The sequence below is a fragment of the Anguilla rostrata genome, chromosome 2, assembly GCF_018555375.3.
Source record: "Anguilla rostrata isolate EN2019 chromosome 2, ASM1855537v3, whole genome shotgun sequence".
NCBI lineage: Eukaryota > Metazoa > Chordata > Actinopteri > Anguilliformes > Anguillidae > Anguilla > Anguilla rostrata.
The window spans coordinates 4,507,521-4,528,829 of record NC_057934.1 but is presented as its reverse complement, the minus strand read 5'-3'; the positions used below and the strand labels follow the sequence as shown (position 1 = coordinate 4,528,829).

Sequence of the window (21,309 nt, the reverse complement as noted above, 5' to 3'; positions counted from 1 at the left end):
GGCCCTATTTCAACCTTTGCAGCAGAGTTTAGATTTGTTCTTTTTACAATTACGTAATGCCAATGAATGTTCCAAGTACGTGTTTTCATCGACTGGTTGTTTTTATAAAGAGAAAGTACACATTGTCACAGTATCATTAAGTTCTGCTTTATTTCAGTTATGGGAATTACCTCATACCCACTGTATGTCGTCAAAAATTTCATCACAAACAAAATCAATGTCTCGGGCATAGTTTATTTTATTTTTTTGTCGACCTGGGTTGAGTTTTCATTTGAGAACCTTCGTATCCAAATACAACCTCACGCACGTCAAAAGTACACTAATCACAGTGCAGACTTCCATTTTGAAGTAAAGAACTTATTCTTTGCATAAATTAAATAAAATTTTGTAAATTTGATGGAATGGTACCCTTAAACATGATTAGACATTCTAATTCACATATCACCCCCCCCCCCGGACCCCCTCCCCCACCTCCACTCAGCTGAGATCCGAGTCCTGCTCCCAGCCACACACCGCAGAAGGAACAGGTCGTCAGCTGTGAAGCTAGGCCATGACATGAGCGGTAGGAAAAGGTCGTGCCCAGATAATGTATGTCGATTGCCTGACTGGGCCCGACGGAACGAGATTTGGCCAGTCAGATCCAGAATAACGAAGCTCTCTGCCATTTGCTTACTTGTGTAACAACATTTCCCTGTTCCTATGGGTTCTCAGATTGGCTGGCGGTGAGACTACCCTCCTTTCCGGGGATGTTTTGAGCTGAAGCTTTTGTGAAACGGTTACATAAAAATATTTAGTTTTTTTTACGTGAAGTGTATTTCATATAACATATTTTGAATTGATTAAGACTGTAATGCGTCCTTAATAATCCTCAAGTCCCTGAACTATCCTTTAACTGCCCTGAAATTCTGTTTCATCTTTTTAGTTTTTTTTTCTCTCTTTTTTTGGTTGACCTCATAATGAAAATGACTGAGACCATAAACCAAAACAAAATCTGTTACGCGTCAACAATTAATGAAAATACATATTGCTATTATAGGAATGCACACTTATTTAGCCTGTACCTCTACATGAGAGCTCAACTGAAAATGCTGTATGCAGAATTGTGTTATTGGGATTTCTGTTTCCAGTCTTTAGTATCAGTTCCCTATTTTATTTGGGGTGCAATCACTTTAAAATTTCACTTTATAGTTTTTTTCTTTCCCCAATAATGTAAAATGAAAAAACACAAGGCAACATTTAAACTTCAGACTTGGAGAACAGTGCAAGGACTTGTGAACCAGCAAATTTATTTAGAATTTATTTTTAATACCACTGTTTCAGAATAATTGATATTCGCAGGAGGATGCCCCTCCCCCCACAACTGTGCAAATAGTTCTGAATGGTGACATTCTGAAGAACTGCCTATTGAAAAACTGAGTGAAAACTACAAGTAACCAAAAACACCCATGAATACAAAATAAACATGCAGTATGGGCAGATGCAGTTGGGGATAGCAAGAACTCACACTCAAGACAAGATGTTCCTGTGTGAACACCTTTCAAACCAGTCAGACCCAACTTTAGAAGTCGATTGGCCGAATATAATTATTTTTTTTTTTTTTTGCTTGTTCTTGCTTTTTAGTAGTGGACTTAGGATACCATCAAAGGCAGGGGTTTGACTTCTGTTCAGCCAAGCAATGGAAACAACAGCACTCTGGATATTTCAAAATACTTGCACTCTCAGCTTTTACAGAAACACAAAAATGCTGTAGAGAGATATTTTCAATCAATTCATTATATTACTTTTTTCTCGTAGTTGTTATTGTTTTCAGGAACAGTGAATCATTTACAGAACCCTAAAGCAAAAAAAAAAACAAATCATCTTAAAAAAAAAAAAAAAAAAAAAACTGAGCAATTTACTCATCCGTGAAATATTTGGTGTAATGTTCAGATGGAGAGAATACTAAAGGTGAATGAGAACATGTAGGGAAGGTCTTGGCTGGCTAGACGGAGTTCATTTGCAACATTCTGCAGGAGTTACTCTACCTTACTTTCAGGGTAAAATCAGCTTCCACTGTCTTCACTTAACCATTTTCAGTTGACGTTGCCCATCTAAAAAGTGTAACGAACCTATTTGCACTTATATTGAGCTACTTAGATTTGAGAAAAAAATGCAATTTTGCATTTGCTTTCATGTATTCTCCGGACAGTGCTACTAGAATGTACGTGCTATTCTTGCGTTTCAAATGGTGCTTCAATTATAATGTGTATGTAAACATATCTACATTTTAGACATACATGTTGATGAATATGCTGAATAATGATGGTGAACAATGAAAATGAAAGTAATAGAAACGTCAGTTAGAGGTTACATTCAGACGCAAAACATTTAAATGATTATTTAGACATGAATGAACCCATACACATATACATTAATACAGAATCTACAGAAAAGCAAAAAAATCTTCATTTTTGTTGTTATCCACGGCGTACAACAGGATTAACAACAAGGAAAATTGTTCCGTACAAAACAATAGGGGACATTGCTGTTGTAGGGAAAATACAGCTGTACTCCGTCCCATTAATGTAGGCTACGCTGTAATTCTGCCTCTCCTAAGTCCAGTATTTTTCCATGAAGTGGTGCGCAACACAGGAGCACGTGACCTGTCAAAACGCTGGCAGTTCTGAATGCATGTCCGAATCCAAATGTTTGATACATATAGTAGTTTACAGTTTTTGTCCATTGCAGCCACGGAGATTTTTTTCTTGATGTTCGCTTCTTGGGCTCTGACTCTCCTCCTGTCCGCTCCATGAAACGTGCTTTCTCCGTTTTTCATTTTTCACCTTGCCTACCATGCACCGTAAGCAGCAGCCCAACCACTCCCCTTCGTGGCGAGTGGAAAATTACCAGGTTTCAAAGAGCTCCGACTAGACGAATTATTTGCATGGAGCATAAAACGTTGATTTTGTCGCACTTAGTGCAACAATTTTCACAAATCGGTTAATTTCGTTTTAAGAAAACATTATTTTATACGTGATTGTTGCCTTATTAAGTTATGTTTTATAGTAATAATAATCGGCATGGCAAAAACACCAAGAACGAATGCCAATGGTCGTTTTAAGACAAATGTATGACTGGTGGTCATTCATAAATTCATAACATTAAAAAAATCGCATCAGTGTAGTAAATTCATATCACTGAAAGCGATGACAAGGAGAACTTCATGTGCAAATCTGCTTGCCTTCTTTTTCCCACCAAGGGCGGAGATGTCGCGTAGGCGCTCGCAACAATTGAAATTGATTGACACCACATTCGGCCTGTAGCGTGACAAGAAACCCGTCGTTTATTTTAATCAGGCCAATAAAATAACAGAGTGGGCGTGGACACCAGTCCAAACTTTCCGCGGCCCCGTCGGCTGAAAACTAAACCGAGATGGAATCTCCCAGTCTGAACCGGTTTCAACCGGTTATGAGTGTGTTACTTGAGAGGAGAAGAAGCACAAGCTTACACTCTCTCAAACTGCCCCGCTGCACAAAATATTTCAGAATAGAACAAAAAAGTAAATCAAGGATTACTGCTTCTTAAAATGAACCGGAATAATATATTACTCAGCCTGCCGTGAAAACAGTTGGGAGAACCCACGTTAGCGGTTCTTCGCTACAAGCTATTAGCAAGCAGGACTCCTGGTGGAATAGCTAACGTTAGCTGGTAGCTAGCTTAGCCACAGAAAGTAATTGAATTAAGTGTAACCTAGTAACCTAGGAAGGTACATTTTCTAAGGTTTGACTTTAACGTTTTGGCAGGTTAGCTATCCAGCTAACTGTGGAACATGTAACTGATTCGCCGTTGTCGTATCCTTTGATAGCTGGCTGGCTAGTTGCATATCAATTCAAGTATAGGTAGCTAACTGACTAGCAATTAATGTTAGCTTGCTAGTTCAGAATTGGCTCGCTGTGTAGATTGCGGCAGATTTTGCTAACTAAAAGCAGAGAAAACAGCCTAGTGTGCGCTTGCTAGTTTACTTTTGGGATTTGAAACCAAAGGAGGGGAACAGTGATTTTAAAAAGTTGGTAAGTAAATGACTTAACACTTGGGTTTTTCTGTGTTGCAAGAGGTTGCGATGTGTGTGTGTGTGATTTGGCTAACTCGTGCATGGGTGTCTGGAAGCGTGGTTCTGAAAAGTGAAAAACCCGATATTGGAAATTGAATGGAAAGTCGCGTCTCCCCTACAAGTTGCAGCGCTCGGGAGGTAGCTAATTGCAAACCGAAACGGCAGATGCACTGGGAGTGGATGCCAGAGTCTTTAGACTAACGTCAAATGATCTGTCGTATTGAACATACCAACAAAGACGAATTGTGGTGGAAGATTCTGGAAATAAATATTTCTCTCATCGGCGATGAGAATGACCATGCATGCAAAAAATCACGTGTTGTAACCTCGGTGAGAGGGAGGGGTTGCCCTGTCTTGCGTCTTGTCCTGAAAAAATACATCGCTGGCTAGCTATCCACTGCCATGAGGAAATATTGCTTTTGTGTGCATAATGCGTGCTTGATAAGTTAACTTAACTGGTGTGGAGCAAACACTTTGGCTTCGGTGTTAAATGATGTCTTCTCGCTGACGTTAGATAGGACGTCGTTCTACAATCGTTTTGGTGTTGCTAATGCAGCTATACAATTCGCCAACTCGGGTAGCTACCCAGCTAATGTTAACTGCTGCAGCCAACAAAAAGAAAGGAAGCACCGTTTGGTTAAAACCAAAGCTTGCCTGTAACTAGCTACAACAAAACGCGCGGTGTTAATTGGGAGGATGCGCGCGTAATTTGGGACACTGCCGTTATATTTTGAGCATTTAGCTAGCTTAGTTCTCAACCTAACGCTTGCTATTAGTATTCGCCAGTTTCCACTGCACCACCTAGCTATAGTCCAAGGCGGCTAATTTGTGGCTACCTAACTTACTTTGTGCAAGTTGCGTAGATTTAACGATGGTCGTCTTATTTAGCTATAGTCTATGACTCGCTAGCTACCCAGTGTCGGTTATGGTAACTTGTGACTTGAACGCTGCTCGCCGAGGTTCAGCAAGCCCGTTAGCTATTTTGAATAGTAGCGTGCTTCTTATTGACTAGCTAGCTGACACAAACTGACAGTTGCTGGGTAAAATACAATGTTTTTCTTTTAATGACCCATGAATACGAAGACAATACTGGAAATACCATGTTTTTTCTGTCGCTTTTTGCAAAGTTGTTAGCGAGCCAATGTTATGTTTTGCAAATTGGATGCCGTTTTCAGTGGCACTGCTGGGTAACGTAGCTAGCTAAACCGTGTGGCTAACGCTAATGCAGTTCAGTTGTGTGATCCTCATTGCGACTCGTAGTTGGGTAATGCTAGCCAAGGTAGCTAACGCTAACAATGGTTACATTAGAACAACTTTCAATTGCTGGCGGTAGTCACATTTATCGTGGTTTATTATGTAAAACCCGTTAGCATATAAATGAAATATTTTACACTAAATAAGTGTTAGCCAGTGGTAATTTACTAGGTTTTGTTCCTGTTTTATTTGAACTTTCATAACCGCAGCAAGATATCTTGCAAACTGTTTTGTGAACGAACTTGCTTAAGATATATGGCGCTATCCACTCCAACGAGTCTAGTTGGGGGATTTAGCTAGCTGAAGTTAGAAGGTTGCCTTTGGAAAAGGGCGGGTAACGTAATGTTCAGTGTCCGACGCCAGCTCGCGGAACACGTGTGCATTGCATTAACGTGCGTCGTTGGTAAATGCGTGTTATTCAGTTTATAAAACTAGTAGCGAGTTACGCGGCACAAAATCATGAGGTCGCACGTTTGAACTGTAGCTTGCTGCCTAGCTAGCTAACCCAGGGCTGCACAAGAACATGAAGCAACAGGTGGCTAGGACGCTTTGTCCTCATCTAAGCCTAGCAAGATATTGTTCGAAAACCTATAAGTGGTTCGTATGAAAACAACGACTGTGGATTCAGGCTGCTGATATCTTGCTAATAAAAAAATTAATGCAAGCAGAAGTCGTGTGGGAAACGTAAGTCTACAAAGACTTTTGTGGCGTGGGGTGTGTAGCAAACCTCCTCTGCGTTGCATGCGGTGCTTTTGGGGATGACAGAACGGTTTAGGAATGCGTGTTCTGGTCGAGGTTGAAATTCACGCGACCCTACGTTGTCTTTTCTACCCCACCTCCCGCTTTTTATTTTTACAGAGCTCCATGCCAGCAATTATGACAATCCTAGCGGACCGCGCAGCCCAGCAGCTGCTGGATTTCAACCAGAAACTGGATATCAACCTGCTGGACAATGTGGTGAACTGTATGTACAACGACATTGGATCACAGGTAAGACTAGTGATAATACTGCTGTGATTGTGTTGGAGTACACCGCCATTTGGGGTCTCTTAAATGTAGCTTTGCAATGCAGATATAATGCCTTGAAGTGTGTGCAAAAGGAACGAGGACAGAAATAGATTTGGTGTGATCAGAAAAATTTTTTTCTGAGAGAGCTGGATATGGGCTGAAATTAAATTAAAAGCTCTGGAAATCCTTTTAACTCTTGGGTATTGTACTCGGTCCTGCAGGGCTGCAGTGTCTGCAGGTTTTTGTGTTTTCCTTTCAGTCAGAAGCCAGCCCAGGCCTTGGAAACGAGGCGCATGGACTTTTCAGACAATCGCCGACTTAAATTTATCGCCCAAGTGTTGAAACGCGCAGAGCAGGCAGGGACTGGAATCCTCCAGCACTGGAGTTTACCGCTCCTGTTTTACGGCAGCGGGAAAGTATATTGATGAAGACAGGCAAGGCGTCCCCGTTGTGAATCATTTGCGTGCGTGTGCGTTTATTGCAGCAGAGAATGGCACAGGAGGTGCTGACGCATCTGAAGGAGCATCCCGACGCCTGGACGAGAGTCGACACCATTCTGGAGTTCTCGCAGAACATGAATACCAAAGTAAGTCATGCCAGAGGTGCTGGGCCAGTGGGGGAGCATCCATATTTTGAGAGAGTCCCATGCAATTATGACCTGGAAATAGAGGACAACTTAATTTTTTTTTCTCGTTCATTCATGATGGCTGGAACTTAGTCAACTGGCAAGTGCTAGAGTTTTTATGACAACGCTGGCCAAGTGTCTTGTGAAGACATTGGCTAGTATTTGTCAACTGTTTATTTTTTTTTATAGTCACCCGTTTCCCCTGTATCTTCTTGCTGGCTGGTTTGTACCAAATTAAAATGGATTTAATATAGATGTCTCTGTATTTAGATGGCCAGCTACCACATGTTGGCCTGCTGAAGAATAATCTTGGAGATCCAGCTGAGACCTGTCACTCTGGTGCATCACAGAGCCCCTCCCCCCTCTCCTTAGCCCCTCCCACTCCTCTGTTTGGTGTAAAAATGTTTTTTTTTTTTTTTTTTTTCATTTCTTCTCTCTTTGCGTAACTACTCGGACGGACACTTTCATGCTTGCGTGAACCCGAACTTCACTAGTGGAAGTACGGTGACAGTTTTGTGCTACAGTGACCGACTCTTTGCGTCCAAGTTAGACTGATGTTGAGTCTGTGCACAGACTGGTAGTGCGGCCATAAGTGCATCACGTGCACATAATTTGAATGGCATTTATGTTTTGATGTGTAGCTGACCTGGGTGTGTTTGACTTCCTCGCAGTAGTAGTAGTCAATCACAGGATGTTGGTTTGACTTAAGTTTCACTTCCATCTGATAGTCATAGCAAATCCCTGCGTTTGATTCATCAGCAGTATTTAAATACTAACGCTTCCCAAACACGGAGTCATCAGATGGTCATAAGAGAAGGCCTCTAATGCCTAAAAGCTTCTTAAATGTGCTCTAATCTTTATTATTATTTCTTAATACGCTAGTGACGCACGCGCTACTGACACACACGATTATTTGGCCTTAAACACCATCTTGGTGGTTTAAACAGCGTGTAAATAGGTGAGGTCTCTGTTGCACTTGTGCGCATTAAATGGTGCCGTGGCTGAGATTCACCTTCAGTGACTCAACGTTCGCATCCACGTTACAAATGCCTCCTTCCTCTGTCATTCCCTGACATTTTCCCCCTTACCTCTACGCAGATGATCCCCCACCGTGAAAATACTGGCCTTCCTTATCAAATCTCTAACATGACAGCAGTTTTATTTATTTTTATCCAAAAAAACATTTTTAGAATAGATATATCACTGCCTCAGATCATATAAAAGTTGTCTTGGCATGTCTTGCCGTTCTTTTAGGTGTCCCAGTGTGACTGGGTAATTTGTGTGTGTGTGTGTGTGTGTGTGTGTGTGTGTGCGTGCACACCTTGGTGTCGTAAGCTGCCTTCTTTTGGTCTGTTTTGGAACTGTACTGCCATTTCTGACAATTTGTCTGCCCCCTCCCTCCCTATTCTTTACAGTACTATGCCCTGCAGATTCTCGAAACTGTGATAAAAACAAGATGGAAGATTCTGCCCAGGAATCAGTGTGAAGGTAAGCTAATCTGCAAAATTGAGACCCCACCCCCCCAAGCCTCCAATATTCCCGAGGGCCTGTGTACTATTCTTTTTTGGAAAGTGTGTCCTCTTTAGAGAAGTGCCTGTGCAGTATGCTGTGAAATTGTCATTGTTTTCAGAAGCCAATTTTCAATAGCTAGTAACGCACGCTCATGCACACATGTGAAAGGGGGAAGGGTTGCCATTTAAAAATCCTGAATAATGAAGAGGATTATGCAGTAATTTGTTTCTTACGCAGGTCTGGACCTGCTGATACTTTGTTTCTTTAGCACACTCCCCATTTTAATTACTGCTCTTCATAGCAAGATTATATTTTGTGCTTAATTATAAAAAAAAAAGAACAATGTGTAGTGCAGTACTTTCACTTCATGTTTACTATCAGACGGTTGTTAGTTCTTTCCACGAATACAGTTCATAAAATAATTGTTTGGCAGATTTCAGGTAAGTGTTCAATGCTACATTTTCGTTATGTTCTTATCTTAGATAATGTAGAAGCAGGGTCTGTTGGATGTATGTTTTTTTTTTTTACATGATACTCGCCACTTGGTTTTAGAGTTGTAAGAGGGGAAACCAGTACGAAGCAATTGGCAGCTGATAGGAATACTTTCAGAGCGCCTCACAGTTGGGTTCACCCTCCCCAGTACTCGGTGTCCTGCACTGTTCTCCGGGTCCGTGAAGGCTCGTTTGTGCCGTCTGGGAGCACAGAGCCTGTGTTTGGTCTGAGCCCGTCTGTGCAGGATCTGGAATACCAATTCTGCTGCATAATGGACGAAAAGAAAAGTTGCCGTGCACTTTTTTTTTTGTGTGTGTGTGCTTGTGGCCGTCGAGGGGAGGGTTGCGAAGTTCGGCTTGTTGCCTGGCAGCTGGGTGACGGACAGGGAGGGGTTAGCAGTTTCTCTTTCTCTTTCCTGCGCGCTGTGAGGCGTCGCCCGTACATAAATCCCGCGCGCGTGGCTGAGCTGCAACTCTCTTTCACTTTCAGGTATAAAGAAGTACGTGGTCGGGCTCATTATCAAAACTTCCTCTGATGCATCGATGGTGGAGGTGAGTGCTTATGCTGACTTCACCGGCGGGGCACGCCAAACCTGCAATTTTGAAGGGGGGGGGGGAGAAATATTTATTTCTCATACTGGTTTAGTCAGCATTTTTCCTTACTGAATCATCAATCTGGTGGTTCTGCCCAGTGTAGTATAGTAATGTCTCTTTCTATTTTTTTTTTTTTTCATTGTTACAGAATGTTACTGTAGATCATTGTTGTAATAATTATAATGATGATGATAATGCATTATTACCCAAGTCATCTGTAACACTGCTACAGAATATTTGTAAAAAAATAAGCATAACTGACATGCTTTAAGTGATGTTGCACACAAATTTGGTTTTGTTGAGGTTTGTAAAGTATTTCTGTGATGGAACATGACTGTGGTGTTTATGATTTGTCAATTTCAGAAAGAGAAAGTGTACATTGGAAAGCTTAACATGATCTTGGTCCAGGTGAGTTACGATTTTTAAAAAAAAATTTTTTTTTTTTTTTTATAAATCTTAAAGCCTTGACTCTGTCATGATGTCACCCATCGACTCTGGATTGGCAAAATGCCAGAAAATTCCAGACGCAATCCTCAAACAGTCTGTAATGCTGTCATTGATTACTGTTAGTCAGCGAGCCTTTCGCTTATAAACAATCAAGAACTGAAGTGGTACAAAAATAAGATTCCTTAAAATAGCATTGTCCTGCTTAATGCCAGTAAATTGGGCCAGACCACGGTCTAAACATGAGCATGGAGGTTTTTTTTATGTTTTATTTTTAAACCCTAAATTGCTGAGTTTGTGCAAACAACCCCCTCCCCTCCCCCCCCCTCACGGCGTCTCTCCCGCGCAGATCCTGAAGCAGGAGTGGCCGAAGCACTGGCCCCACTTCATCAGCGACATCGTGGGGGCCAGCCGCACCAGCGAGAGCCTCTGCCAGAACAACATGGTCATCCTCAAGCTGCTGAGCGAGGAGGTCTTCGACTTCTCCAGCGGACAGATGACCCAGGTCAAAGCCAAGCACCTGAAGGACAGGTAACCTGGGGCTTCACCTGGGACAGGTGGGGAGGGGGGGGTCAGGCCCAGTACCCTTTATTTTTTACTGTCACCATTAACTGCTCAGACAGCGGCCTCTGCCAGTGGTTTCAGTTGGTTTTTAAACCCCTGCGAGCATTCTGTGTAGCTTTCATCTCCTGATTAAAAAAAAAAAGTACAAAAATAACTTGACCTTATTTATTTGTTTTCCCTCTCCTAGCATGTGTAATGAATTCTCCCAGATATTCCAGCTTTGCCAGTTTGTCATGGTACGTGTACTCTTGAAACAATCTCAAAAAATATGAAACATGAGGTAATTTTCTAATGGATAGCTCATTCTGAAATCTTAACTAAGTTAAAGTGCTTTTGTTTTTTCAGGAAAACTCCCAGAATGCCCCTCTGGTCCAAGCTACACTAGAAACATTGTTGCGATTTTTGAACTGGATTCCTCTGGGGTACATATTTGAAACCAAACTCATCAGCACGCTTGTGTACAAGGTAACTCACTAGCAATTGAACGGTAGTAAGATGTCTGAATGGTGATAACCTTTATCCTTTGTTTGTAATGTTTCCGCATAGCTATTAAAATTCTTCAGTGGCAGTACTGCTGTAGTGTAATTATTACAAGAGGAATTCATGCTTTACTGAGCTCTGCAAACGTGACTCACATTTAGGTTGTTTTGAGAAATGTGGGGATTGTTTTGAAGTCTTTTTACAGTTGTTAAAGGGGTGATTTATTGTAGTGTTTTTCGAACTGCTGTACCCCCTTAGAGCTCCCCAAGGTGTGTCGTGGAAAGAGATCAGATTCCACCACGACTGAGAATGTGTGTGATGTTTTTAAGTGCTTAATGGGACAGTGGTGTGCTTAAAAACTGTGCCATCGCAGAAAAAAAAGCTGCTTCATTGAGCGTATGAAACAATCCTCTTACAAAGGCGCACTTGCATTGGTTTGCTTGCAACTGCGTAAGAACTGGAGGAAAATCAAATCGAGTGGTGACTGTTCAGTGTCTCTCTGCTCCGGCAGACAGACTGGTCACCACTCGTACACGTTGAGCACAGGCGGCTGTGCGAATATGAGTAAAAGAGTCTGTTAAAAAAAAAAAAGAGTCGTTGCCACGGAAATGAGCTCTGCGCCTGCCCCTCCCGCCAGTTTTTGAACGTGCCGATGTTCCGGAACGTGACGCTGAAGTGCCTGACGGAGATCGCGGGGGTGAGCGTGAGCCAGTACGAGGAGCAGTTCGTCACCCTCTTCACCCTCACCATGATGCAGCTCAAACAGGTAAATAATCCCGCCTCCCCCCCGGCTCTCATTGGTGGAGCTGTGAGACAGGCGGCGGGGCTGCGGGCTGTTCCCGTAGTAACGCGAGGGGTCGCTGGCGTGTGGCACGTCGCGTTTGGTCCCGGCTGACTGGCACCGTCCTATCCCTGAGCGGTTGTGTCACCATGTGATCTGCCAGCCACAACTCTGCACTTGCTCAGGCTGTGGCTATCAAAGCTCATTGTTGGCTTTATATATATATATATATATATATATATATTAGAAGTATTGAAACACTGTAAACCAAGGTTTTATTTAGAAATATTTTTCTAAATCTGTATGTATATAGTCTTTGCATATCAAAACTGGCTGGGCTGCTGACCCTCCCCTTATGTTGAAAACCCAGGGTCTGAACTATTTCACCCTTGTCCCCGTTGCCAAAAAATAAAAATCTCTCCACTGATTTTCTGTGAGTGCGTTGGCGTTTATGTTAATACTGAATGGAAGAATCTTTTTTTTTTTCTTTCCAAAAATGGATGGTTTCTGTAGTAAAGTCTATAAATAATTTGTTCCCCCCCCCCCCCGTTCTTTTAATCTTGACTTTCCGCTGTTCTAAAAATACGTTCCCTCGTTTTCTCTGCGGCGCGAGCAGATGCTTCCACTGAACACCAACATCCGGCTGGCCTACTCCAACGGGAAGGACGACGAGCAGAACTTCATCCAGAACCTGAGCCTGTTCCTCTGCACCTTCCTCAAGGAGCACGGCCAGCTGATCGAGAAGCGGCTCAACCTGCGCGAGACGCTCATGGAGGTGAGACCCCTCACTCCCCCCTGTGTATTACCGAACATTTCCCCAACACATTTTATTATTGACAAAAAAACCGCAGTTTCTGCAGGTGTCTCAGAGATGAGGAAAAGGTAGTTTGGGCAGGTGTGTGTTCAGTCTGCAACATAAGGAAACACAGTTTGGGAGGAGGAAATGAGATGGGTGAACGCGGTTTGGGATGAGGAAATGAGATGGGTAAACACTGCCCCCTCTCCCCACAGGCCCTGCACTACATGCTGCTGGTGTCGGAGGTGGAGGAGACGGAGATCTTTAAGATCTGCCTGGAGTACTGGAACCACCTTGCGGCCGAGCTGTACAGGGAGAGCCCCTTCTCCACCTCCACGTCCCCGCTGCTCTCAGGCAGCCAGCACTTCGATGTCCCGCCCCGGAGGCAGCTCTACCTGCCCGTGCTGTCCAAGGTGAGCGCCAAACATGCGCCCCAAACTGGGGCCAAACAAGCGCCCCAAACCAGGGGCAGCTCTACCTGCCCATGCTCTCCAAGGTTGTTGCCTGCTATAGCGCCCCTCACTGTGACGCTCGACACTGCAGCTCACTCTTGTGTTGCGTTAAGAATTTCAGGTGACACCCTTTAGAACACAATTCGCTACGCGAATCGTCTTCGCGTAGCTCGAATCGTGTACTTTCGCGTACTTACGTAGGTTATGTTTTGGTTCTTGTGATGCATTTGATCGAGCCCCCTTGTCTCTGAAAGGACGAGCGACGTGTGTCCGAGCAGGGCGTTTCTCTGGTTTCGCCGGGCTCCTCTCAGTCCTGGGCTCCGTCTGTTCTGGAAGGTTCTCTCATGCCCCGCTCCTCCCGCCCCTCCGCAGGTCCGGCTGCTGATGGTGAGCCGCATGGCCAAGCCCGAGGAGGTCCTGGTGGTGGAGAACGACCAGGGCGAGGTGGTGAGGGAGTTCATGAAGGACACGGATTCCATCAATCTGTACAAGAACATGAGAGAGACCCTCGGTGAGTGTCCCGAGTCACCAGCAGCTGGTTGGGGGGGTGGGGGGGGGTTCTCTGGTTTACCTCCCACCTCTAGGGTTACTGTTACTCTGAACCCCGATTTATGCACCCGTCTTCTCATTGTAATTCACTTTGGGTGAGAGCGTCTGCGAAATGCCTGTAATGTAATAATGTAATGGTTCTGGAGGGCCACGGGTCTACCTTCACGGGGTCTGCTTTTACTCCGCTTTTAGTTGATCAATTAATTAACTGTGTAATCAGCTGCTTTATCTGGTTTCTGGGGTCTAAATTGGTATCTCATTTTTAAGGTGAAAATGCAGACCAGCAGAACCGGCAGCCATTTTGGGCCCAGGGTTGAGAGCCCTCACTGTTAACACTGGATGAAGCCGCGCGTTTGCTCTGGTTTCCGCTCGGGTTTGTTGACCGCGCACGTCTCTCCCCGCCCCCCCCCGCAGTGTACCTGACGCATTTGGACTACGCGGACACGGAGCGCATCATGACCGAGAAGCTGCACAACCAGGTGAACGGGACCGAGTGGTCGTGGAAGAACCTGAACACGCTGTGCTGGGCCATCGGCTCCATCAGCGGAGCCATGCACGAGGAGGACGAGAAGCGCTTCCTGGTCACCGTCATCAAGGTCTGTCCCCGGGGGGGTCGGGGGTCGAGGGTCGCTGCCGTTCTAGAATGTCCGCGGGACGTCACCGTGCCTTGGCGCTGTGCTAATTTCGGCGGGTTCTCCCTGCAGGACCTGCTGGGGCTGTGCGAGCAGAAGAGGGGGAAGGACAACAAGGCCATCATCGCCTCCAACATCATGTACATCGTGGGCCAGTACCCCCGCTTCCTCCGCGCCCACTGGAAGTTCCTCAAGACCGTGGTCAACAAGCTGTTTGAGTTCATGCACGGTGAGTGTGGGCATCGCCAGGCCAGTTTCTGCAGTGTTGACTCCCCCAATTCTTCATGACTGTGTCATTCCTTGGTCCACCTTTTTTGCGAAACGTGGTAGTCTTAGTTTTTTATAACGCCAGCGTTTGGCGTCGGATTCCAGTTTTTATGCCTTTTAAAAAGACGAGAAAACCCTCAAGAAAAAGCACACTGTGTTTTAAATCTTGACACTTTGATTTGTTTATTGAGGTTTTTTTTAATTGCTCAGTTTCTGCCTGTCAGCGAGGGGAAATTTATCTCTTTTGGAATGAAAAAGGCTGATTTAAATAAATTTTCTGTCTGTAAGGACACACACACACACACACACACACACTCACACATGCACACGCAATTCATTTGAGGCCTTGGCAAAGCTAATGTGCATTAGCATGTAGTGAATATTGCATTCAGAGTTGAAGCTGTGTCTGAAGCTAGCCTTAGAGGAAGTGAGTGTTACGGCCAGGCTGTGATTCGTCCGCTGGCGGGCTCGGCTCGACTCTGATTGGCTGCGTTTCGGGGGGATTTTGGCAGAGACCCACGACGGCGTCCAGGACATGGCCTGCGATACGTTCATCAAGATCGCGCAGAAGTGCCGGCGGCATTTCGTCCAGGTGCAGGTGGGCGAGGTCATGCCCTTCATCGACGAGATCCTCAACAACATCAACACCATCATCTGCGACCTCCAGCCCCAGCAGGTCGGTCCCTCCCGTTGCCGTTAGCAACACCGTGTCTCACACACACACACGGGACTGCCTTCTCACAGACTCGCTTGCTTTTGAGTTTGGTTGCTTGACCTTTGACCGGTGACCTTTGACCCCTTCGTGCGCAGGTCCACACTTTCTACGAGGCGGTGGGCTACATGATCGGAGCGCAGACGGACCAGGCCGTCCAGGAGCACCTGATCGAGAAGTACATGCTGCTGCCCAATCAGGTGTGGGACAGCATCATACAGCAGGCAACCAAGGTGAGCGGCGCTTGTGTTCTACCTGCCTGTGATGTCGCTGAGTTACTAACGCATCAGTTTCATCTTTGAGAAATGGAAGTGTTGGATGCTTCATAAAGCATTCTAACCAGCAACTGTAACCCTAATTATAGATTCGATTTCAACCTATCAATAATTCAGGCTGGATTGCAAGGTTCGTTGATTGGTTTCATGTGAGCAATCATAATGAACTCTTCTGGCCAATCATCTAAATATCTCATCTGAACTTCTCCCTGCTTACAGTTAAGTTGTGTGTAAATTTAAGGACATCTAATCAATTAGTGTTCACACAAACGTGAAACAAAATCTAACCAGGAATACATTTTTGAACTTGTTTTGACGCAAAGCACAACGGCGTAGTTTTCTCCTCTAATTCTTTCTCTTGTGATGGCTAAATAACTATAGCTCTGGCACGAGGAAGCGCTTTAGCCATTAAGAGTCGTTTGGGGAAACGCCCTTCATTCTGCCCCCCCCCCCCCCAGAACGTGGACATCCTGAAGGACCCGGAGACGGTGAAGCAGCTCGGCAGCATCCTGAAGACCAACGTGCGGGCGTGCAAGGCGGTGGGCCACCCCTTCGTCATCCAGCTGGGCCGCATCTACCTGGACATGCTCAACGTGTACAAGTGCCTGAGCGAGAACATCTCCGCCGCCATCCAGACCAACGGTGGGCTTTTTTCTTCTTCTTTTTTTGTCCCCCCCCCCCCCCCCCCAATTTGGACCCATTTGTAGCTGTAGCATAGGCTCAGTTGAACTGAAGATGGTTAACTGATTAACTTTGAGCTTGTTTGTTGGACTGTGAAGTGAACTTCAGACTAATTCATTTTTACCCCCCCTCCCTTTTATCATTTTATTTTTTTGGGTCACTGTACAGGAGACATGGTAACCAAGCAGCCTTTGATAAGGAGCATGCGGACCGTCAAGCGGGAAACCCTGAAGCTGATCTCGGGCTGGGTCAGCCGCTCAAACGATCCACAGATGGTGAGCTTCTAATATTCGCGCTCGCTTCGCCGGGGAAGAAGCGGGGAGAATGTTAAGTACACTTCACAGAGACACTCCAGAGGCGCGCTTGCTGTATTAACGCATATGGGCCGTGTGCGGTGTTCAGGTGGGAGAGAACTTCGTGCCGCCGCTGCTGGACGCCGTGCTCATCGACTACCAGAGGAACGTCCCCGCCGCCAGGGAGCCCGAGGTCCTCAGCACCATGGCAACCATCGTCAACAAGCTCGGCGGCCACATCACTTCGGAAATCCCGCAGATATTCGACGCGGTCTTCGAGTGCACCCTGAACATGATCAACAAAGTGAGTCGTGTTTCGCCGCGTCGCAGCGTCCGAATCGCCCTGCCGGTTTTAGAGAGGTCAGAAACGGTGTCGGGGTGATTTTTCCCGTTTTAACACCTCTTAAAACGCACCTGCTTCTTCGCCTCCACCAGGACTTCGAGGAGTACCCGGAGCATCGAACCAACTTCTTCTACCTGCTGCAAGCGGTCAATTCCCACTGCTTCCCGGCATTCCTGGCCATTCCCCCGGCGCAGTTCAAGCTGGTGCTGGACTCCATCATCTGGGCCTTCAAACACACCATGAGGAACGTGGCCGACACAGGCAAGCTCCGCCCCTTTCCACTGCTGAAATACGAGCTCTGTGGACCCAACGGTCCAGCGTACGAGTCTGTGGTGTAGGATGATCCAGCCTTTACCCACTGTCATAAATATGTTGTTTTTCCACCGTTTCTAATAGTTATTATGACTGTGCCCTGACCTAAAGGTACGGGTGTATTATAAGGAATGATGCGGTCTTCGCCTAATGTGGCTGTCGGAGGGGGGGGAAACAAAACCAGAACATCTGCTGTTTTGAGTCATTAGTTCTTTAGTTTATTTTTATTCTCCGGTTCTGTGCTGGGTGCTGAAGAGCGATAGAAGGAGCAGGAACATGAAAAAGCTCTGTGTTCATTGTGTGCTGACCTGATTGGCCGGCGGTGGTCGGTGTTAACGCTGCTCCCGGGTCTGGCCCACAGGTCTGCAGATCCTCTACACCCTGCTGCAGAACGTGGCCCAGGAGGAGGCCGCCGCCCAGAGCTTCTACCAGACCTACTTCTGCGACATCCTGCAGCACATCTTCTCCGTCGTCACGGATACGTCTCACACGGCCGGTGAGGAGGGATCCCCCCCCCCCCCCCACACACACACACACACACACACACACACACACACACACACAGAGACACACATAGTCACACGCACACTGGCACACACACACAGACAGAGAGAGAGACACACATACAGTCACACGTACACTGGCACACAGGCACACAGACAGAGAGAGAGAGACACAGACACACACACACAAACACACACACACAGACACATGCACACTGGCACACAGGCACACACACACAGACAGAGAGAGAAAGTCACAGACACACACACACACACACAGAGAGAGAGAGAGACACATACACAGTCACAAGCACACTGGCACACACACACAAACAGAGAGACACATATACAGTCACAAGCACACAGGCACACGCACAGAGAGAGAGAGAGAGAGACACAGGCACACACACACAAACACACACTCACGCGCATACCAGAAGGATGTTTCTTTGTAACACGTTGTGTTGTGTTCCCTTTGCGGTTATGTGTTCATGTTTCATTGGCTGGGAGGATTAATTGTCCCGGCTCCTCTTGCAGGTTTAACGATGCACGCCTCCATCCTGGCCTACATGTTCAACCTGGTGGAGGAGGGTAAAATCAGCGTCGCACTGAACCCCTCAAACCCGGTCAACAACCAGGGCTTCATCCAGGAGTACGTGGCCAACCTGCTCAAAACCGCCTTCCCGCACCTACAGGAGTAAGTTCTAATCCACGCGAGTTTAACTCCAGATGTGTTTGAGAGTAAATGACGGTTGATAATCACGTGGTGTCTCTCTGTCATTGTTTTCAGTGCCCAGGTCAAAGTGTTTGTGACAGGACTGTTCAGTTTAAATCAAGATATTCCAGCCTTCAAGGAACACCTGCGGGACTTCCTGGTGCAGATCAAGGTTAGCAACCGTAAACTTCATTATTTAAAAAAAATGAAACCTTCAAAATGAGTGCACTGGTGTCTACCACTGTAGTATACTGTAGTAAAATGGGTACGGTCTTGTAACCTGAAGGTCACAGGTTCAATTCTGGGGAAGGACATTGGAGCAAGGTACTAACCTTAACCATTACTTTAGTATATCTCCAGCTGTATAAATGGATGCAGTGTTAATGCTATGTGAAATGTTGCGTAAGTCGTTCTGGATAAGAGCGTCTACTCAATGCCTGTAATGTAATGCAGTCTCTATGGTGCTTTATAACTGAGGCTCTACGAGACTGAGACTGAAGTCTTATGAGACTGAGGCTCTATGAGACTGAGGCTTTATGAGACTGAGGCTTTATGAGACTGAGGCTTTATGAGACTGAGGCTCTATGAGACTGAGGTTTTATGAGACTGAGGCTCCATAAGACTGAGGCTTTATGAGACTGAAGCTCTATGAGACTGAGGCTTTGAGGCCGTTTCTCTCCCCCCTGCAGGAGTTTGCCGGCGAGGACTCCACAGACCTCTTCCTGGAGGAGCGGGAGGCCTCCCTGCGTCTGGCGCAAGAGGAGAAGCACAAGCTCCAGATGTCCGTTCCCGGCATCCTCAACCCGCACGAGATTCCGGAGGAGATGTGCGACTAACAAACAACACAGACTCAATTGTATATTTGTGTAAAAAAAATAGAAAGGAAAAGAAGAAAAAAGAAGAAAGAAAAAAAAAACAGTACAAGCCAAGAGTCATGGAAGCTCTTCCCGAGGGCGTTGTGCAAGCCGGCCCCCACCCTCCCCCCCCATCCGGAAGAGTCCAGCACTGGTGTTTCTTGACCAAAACCAATGCCAATATGTAAATTATACTGTGTCGCCCCCCAATGGTCCTTTTTACACAGTATGCGTTTTGTATGGAGACTTGTGTAATATCTTTCCATTGTTAAGTCATGCTTATGTTTGGTCCTGTTTCTTTATTTAGAGCTGCATGAAGTCAGAATTAAAACCTTAACTTTTCTGGCCCCCCTTTTCCTCCTCCCCACCCTTTTATTCCTTCCTCCCCGCCCCCCATTTATTCGTTCGTATCAGTTGTATAAATGTGCGGGAGAACACAAGTTTTGTGCAAGAAAACAACGAAAAGGAAAAAAAAAAAACTAATGTCTGTGTGTCAAGTCCATCTGCAGAGAGAGTTCTAGAACTTGCGACGTTGGGTCTTCTGTGATTATTTTTTTGGTTCTAGAATTTGAGGGACGCTAGGGGGGTGTGTCCCCCGGATCGGGTCCTCTGGGCACAGCCGGAGAATGTGAGGCGCTTTGGGCTTTGCCAAACGAAGGTGCGAACGACGCTGCTTTTTTTTGTCGGCGGCGTCCGGGGCTGAGGCCTAGCTCGCGGCGGTTCTCGATTTGAAATAAATAACATGCAGTTTGTTACTGGACAGGAGTTTTTTGAAGCGAGGATAGATTATGTGCATATCATCCCCCCCATTGTAAAGCGTCTTTTAATACCACGGGAACATAAAGGTTGGTTATTTTTACAAAGGTGTGTGTGTGTGCGCGTGTGTGCTGTCGCTCGGCCGACAACTGGTTTTTGTTTTCCTCAATGAGGACTGTTGCTCATTTGTGAGCTTTCATTAAATCCAAGGTTAAAAATATTTATGGGTTAGTATGTAGGCTGCCTCTTTGACGACCGGTGTTAATTCAAATGGCTTTTGAGATGGCGATGTGCTAATTTACATGGTTTTCCATGCAGTAGTGCTTCAAGAACACTATTTGAAGAGCAGAATAAAAAAAAAAAACTTGGTTTACATTTAAATTTTTTTTTTTTTAATTTGTATTTTGAAATTCTATCCAAATAACCAAGGGGCTTTCATTGAGAGAGTGCATCTGATTAGAATGTATAGATCCAAATACTGATCTCGAAATGACAAAATACTCCCTTCTCTAAGTGTTACATTTGTTGTGAACCTTTTTGAAACTGATTAAAGTTGAGAGGATTTTACAACTCACTGTCTCATCTAATGATTTGCTTAAAGACACAATGCTGACTAAAACCAGGCGGAAGCACTGAATTTGAAGGCAGCAGTGCAGTACTGCCGACTGCTGTGTTCATTTGAAAGTGACCATATTGCTGCAGTCTTGGATCTGCAGTGACGTTTCAGTTTTGGGAGCCATTACTCTGAAGTCTCATCTCAAAAAGGTGCAGTGATGTGGAGGTCTCAACAGGGAGCTAAAACTACTGTTACTCAGACGCCTTCTTTTCTTAAAAAAATAAAAGGAACAAACAGAGGCTGCCTTATGTATTTGTTTTGGTCTACTTTATTCGGATGGAGAAGGTCATAGAGGGTTACAGATTGCAATGGTGTTGATGTATTGTTGTTCATGGTACACCATGGCTGGTAATCCCACCACTGCTGGGTCTGTACATGGGCTGAGATTTGGCTGCCTGTGACAGACTGCACTACACTGATTTTTAAGCATTAATGAAATATTGAAATGTGTGTGTGAAACCTTGGAAGGACCCAAAGTCCCATCCTGCATTCTGCTGGTGGATCGATGCTCTTTAAGTCCAGGACATGTTGTTGCCTAGCAGCCTGTACCCAGGAAGCCTTAAATACAGGATGTTACACTAAGTGAATCAGGAAGGGACCATGGAGTATTTCTCATCCTTAAAGGAGAGCCCATCCTGTGCCCTGTAGTACATAGCAGTCATATATGGATTGCACACATCTAATGATTGCCTGTCGATGGCTTTGCATCA

At 45.4% G+C, this 21,309-nt stretch overlaps 1 protein-coding gene across 3 annotated transcripts; it reads left to right on the top strand.

The window, feature by feature from the left end:
• The first annotated feature begins 3,412 nt into the window (after positions 1-3,412).
• Positions 3,413-20,553, top strand: xpo1a (exportin 1 (CRM1 homolog, yeast) a). Of its 3 annotated transcripts, XM_064316293.1 has the most exons (25): positions 4,185-4,420; positions 6,203-6,334; positions 6,837-6,938; positions 8,393-8,465; positions 9,471-9,532; positions 9,938-9,982; positions 10,368-10,549; positions 10,770-10,818; positions 10,928-11,047; positions 11,700-11,828; positions 12,460-12,618; positions 12,855-13,052; positions 13,464-13,602; positions 14,055-14,236; positions 14,345-14,501; positions 15,052-15,215; positions 15,350-15,484; positions 15,985-16,168; positions 16,376-16,482; positions 16,610-16,804; positions 16,936-17,104; positions 17,517-17,651; positions 18,196-18,355; positions 18,449-18,545; positions 19,063-20,553. In XM_064316293.1, the coding sequence occupies exons 1-25, from the start codon at positions 4,298-4,300 to the stop codon at positions 19,207-19,209; spliced, it is 3,345 nt and encodes a 1,114-aa protein (XP_064172363.1). In that variant the 5' UTR covers positions 4,185-4,297; the 3' UTR covers positions 19,210-20,553. The 3 variants fall into 3 exon arrangements, with proteins under 3 accessions (XP_064172349.1, XP_064172363.1, XP_064172356.1); XM_064316279.1 differs by lacking the exons at positions 4,185-4,420; positions 17,517-17,651; positions 18,196-18,355; positions 18,449-18,545; positions 19,063-20,553 and adding an exon at positions 3,413-4,049 and having other exon boundaries at positions 16,936-17,196; XM_064316286.1 differs by lacking the exons at positions 4,185-4,420; positions 17,517-17,651; positions 18,196-18,355; positions 18,449-18,545; positions 19,063-20,553 and adding an exon at positions 4,464-6,028 and having other exon boundaries at positions 16,936-17,196.
• Positions 20,554-21,309: the final 756 nt, after the last annotated feature.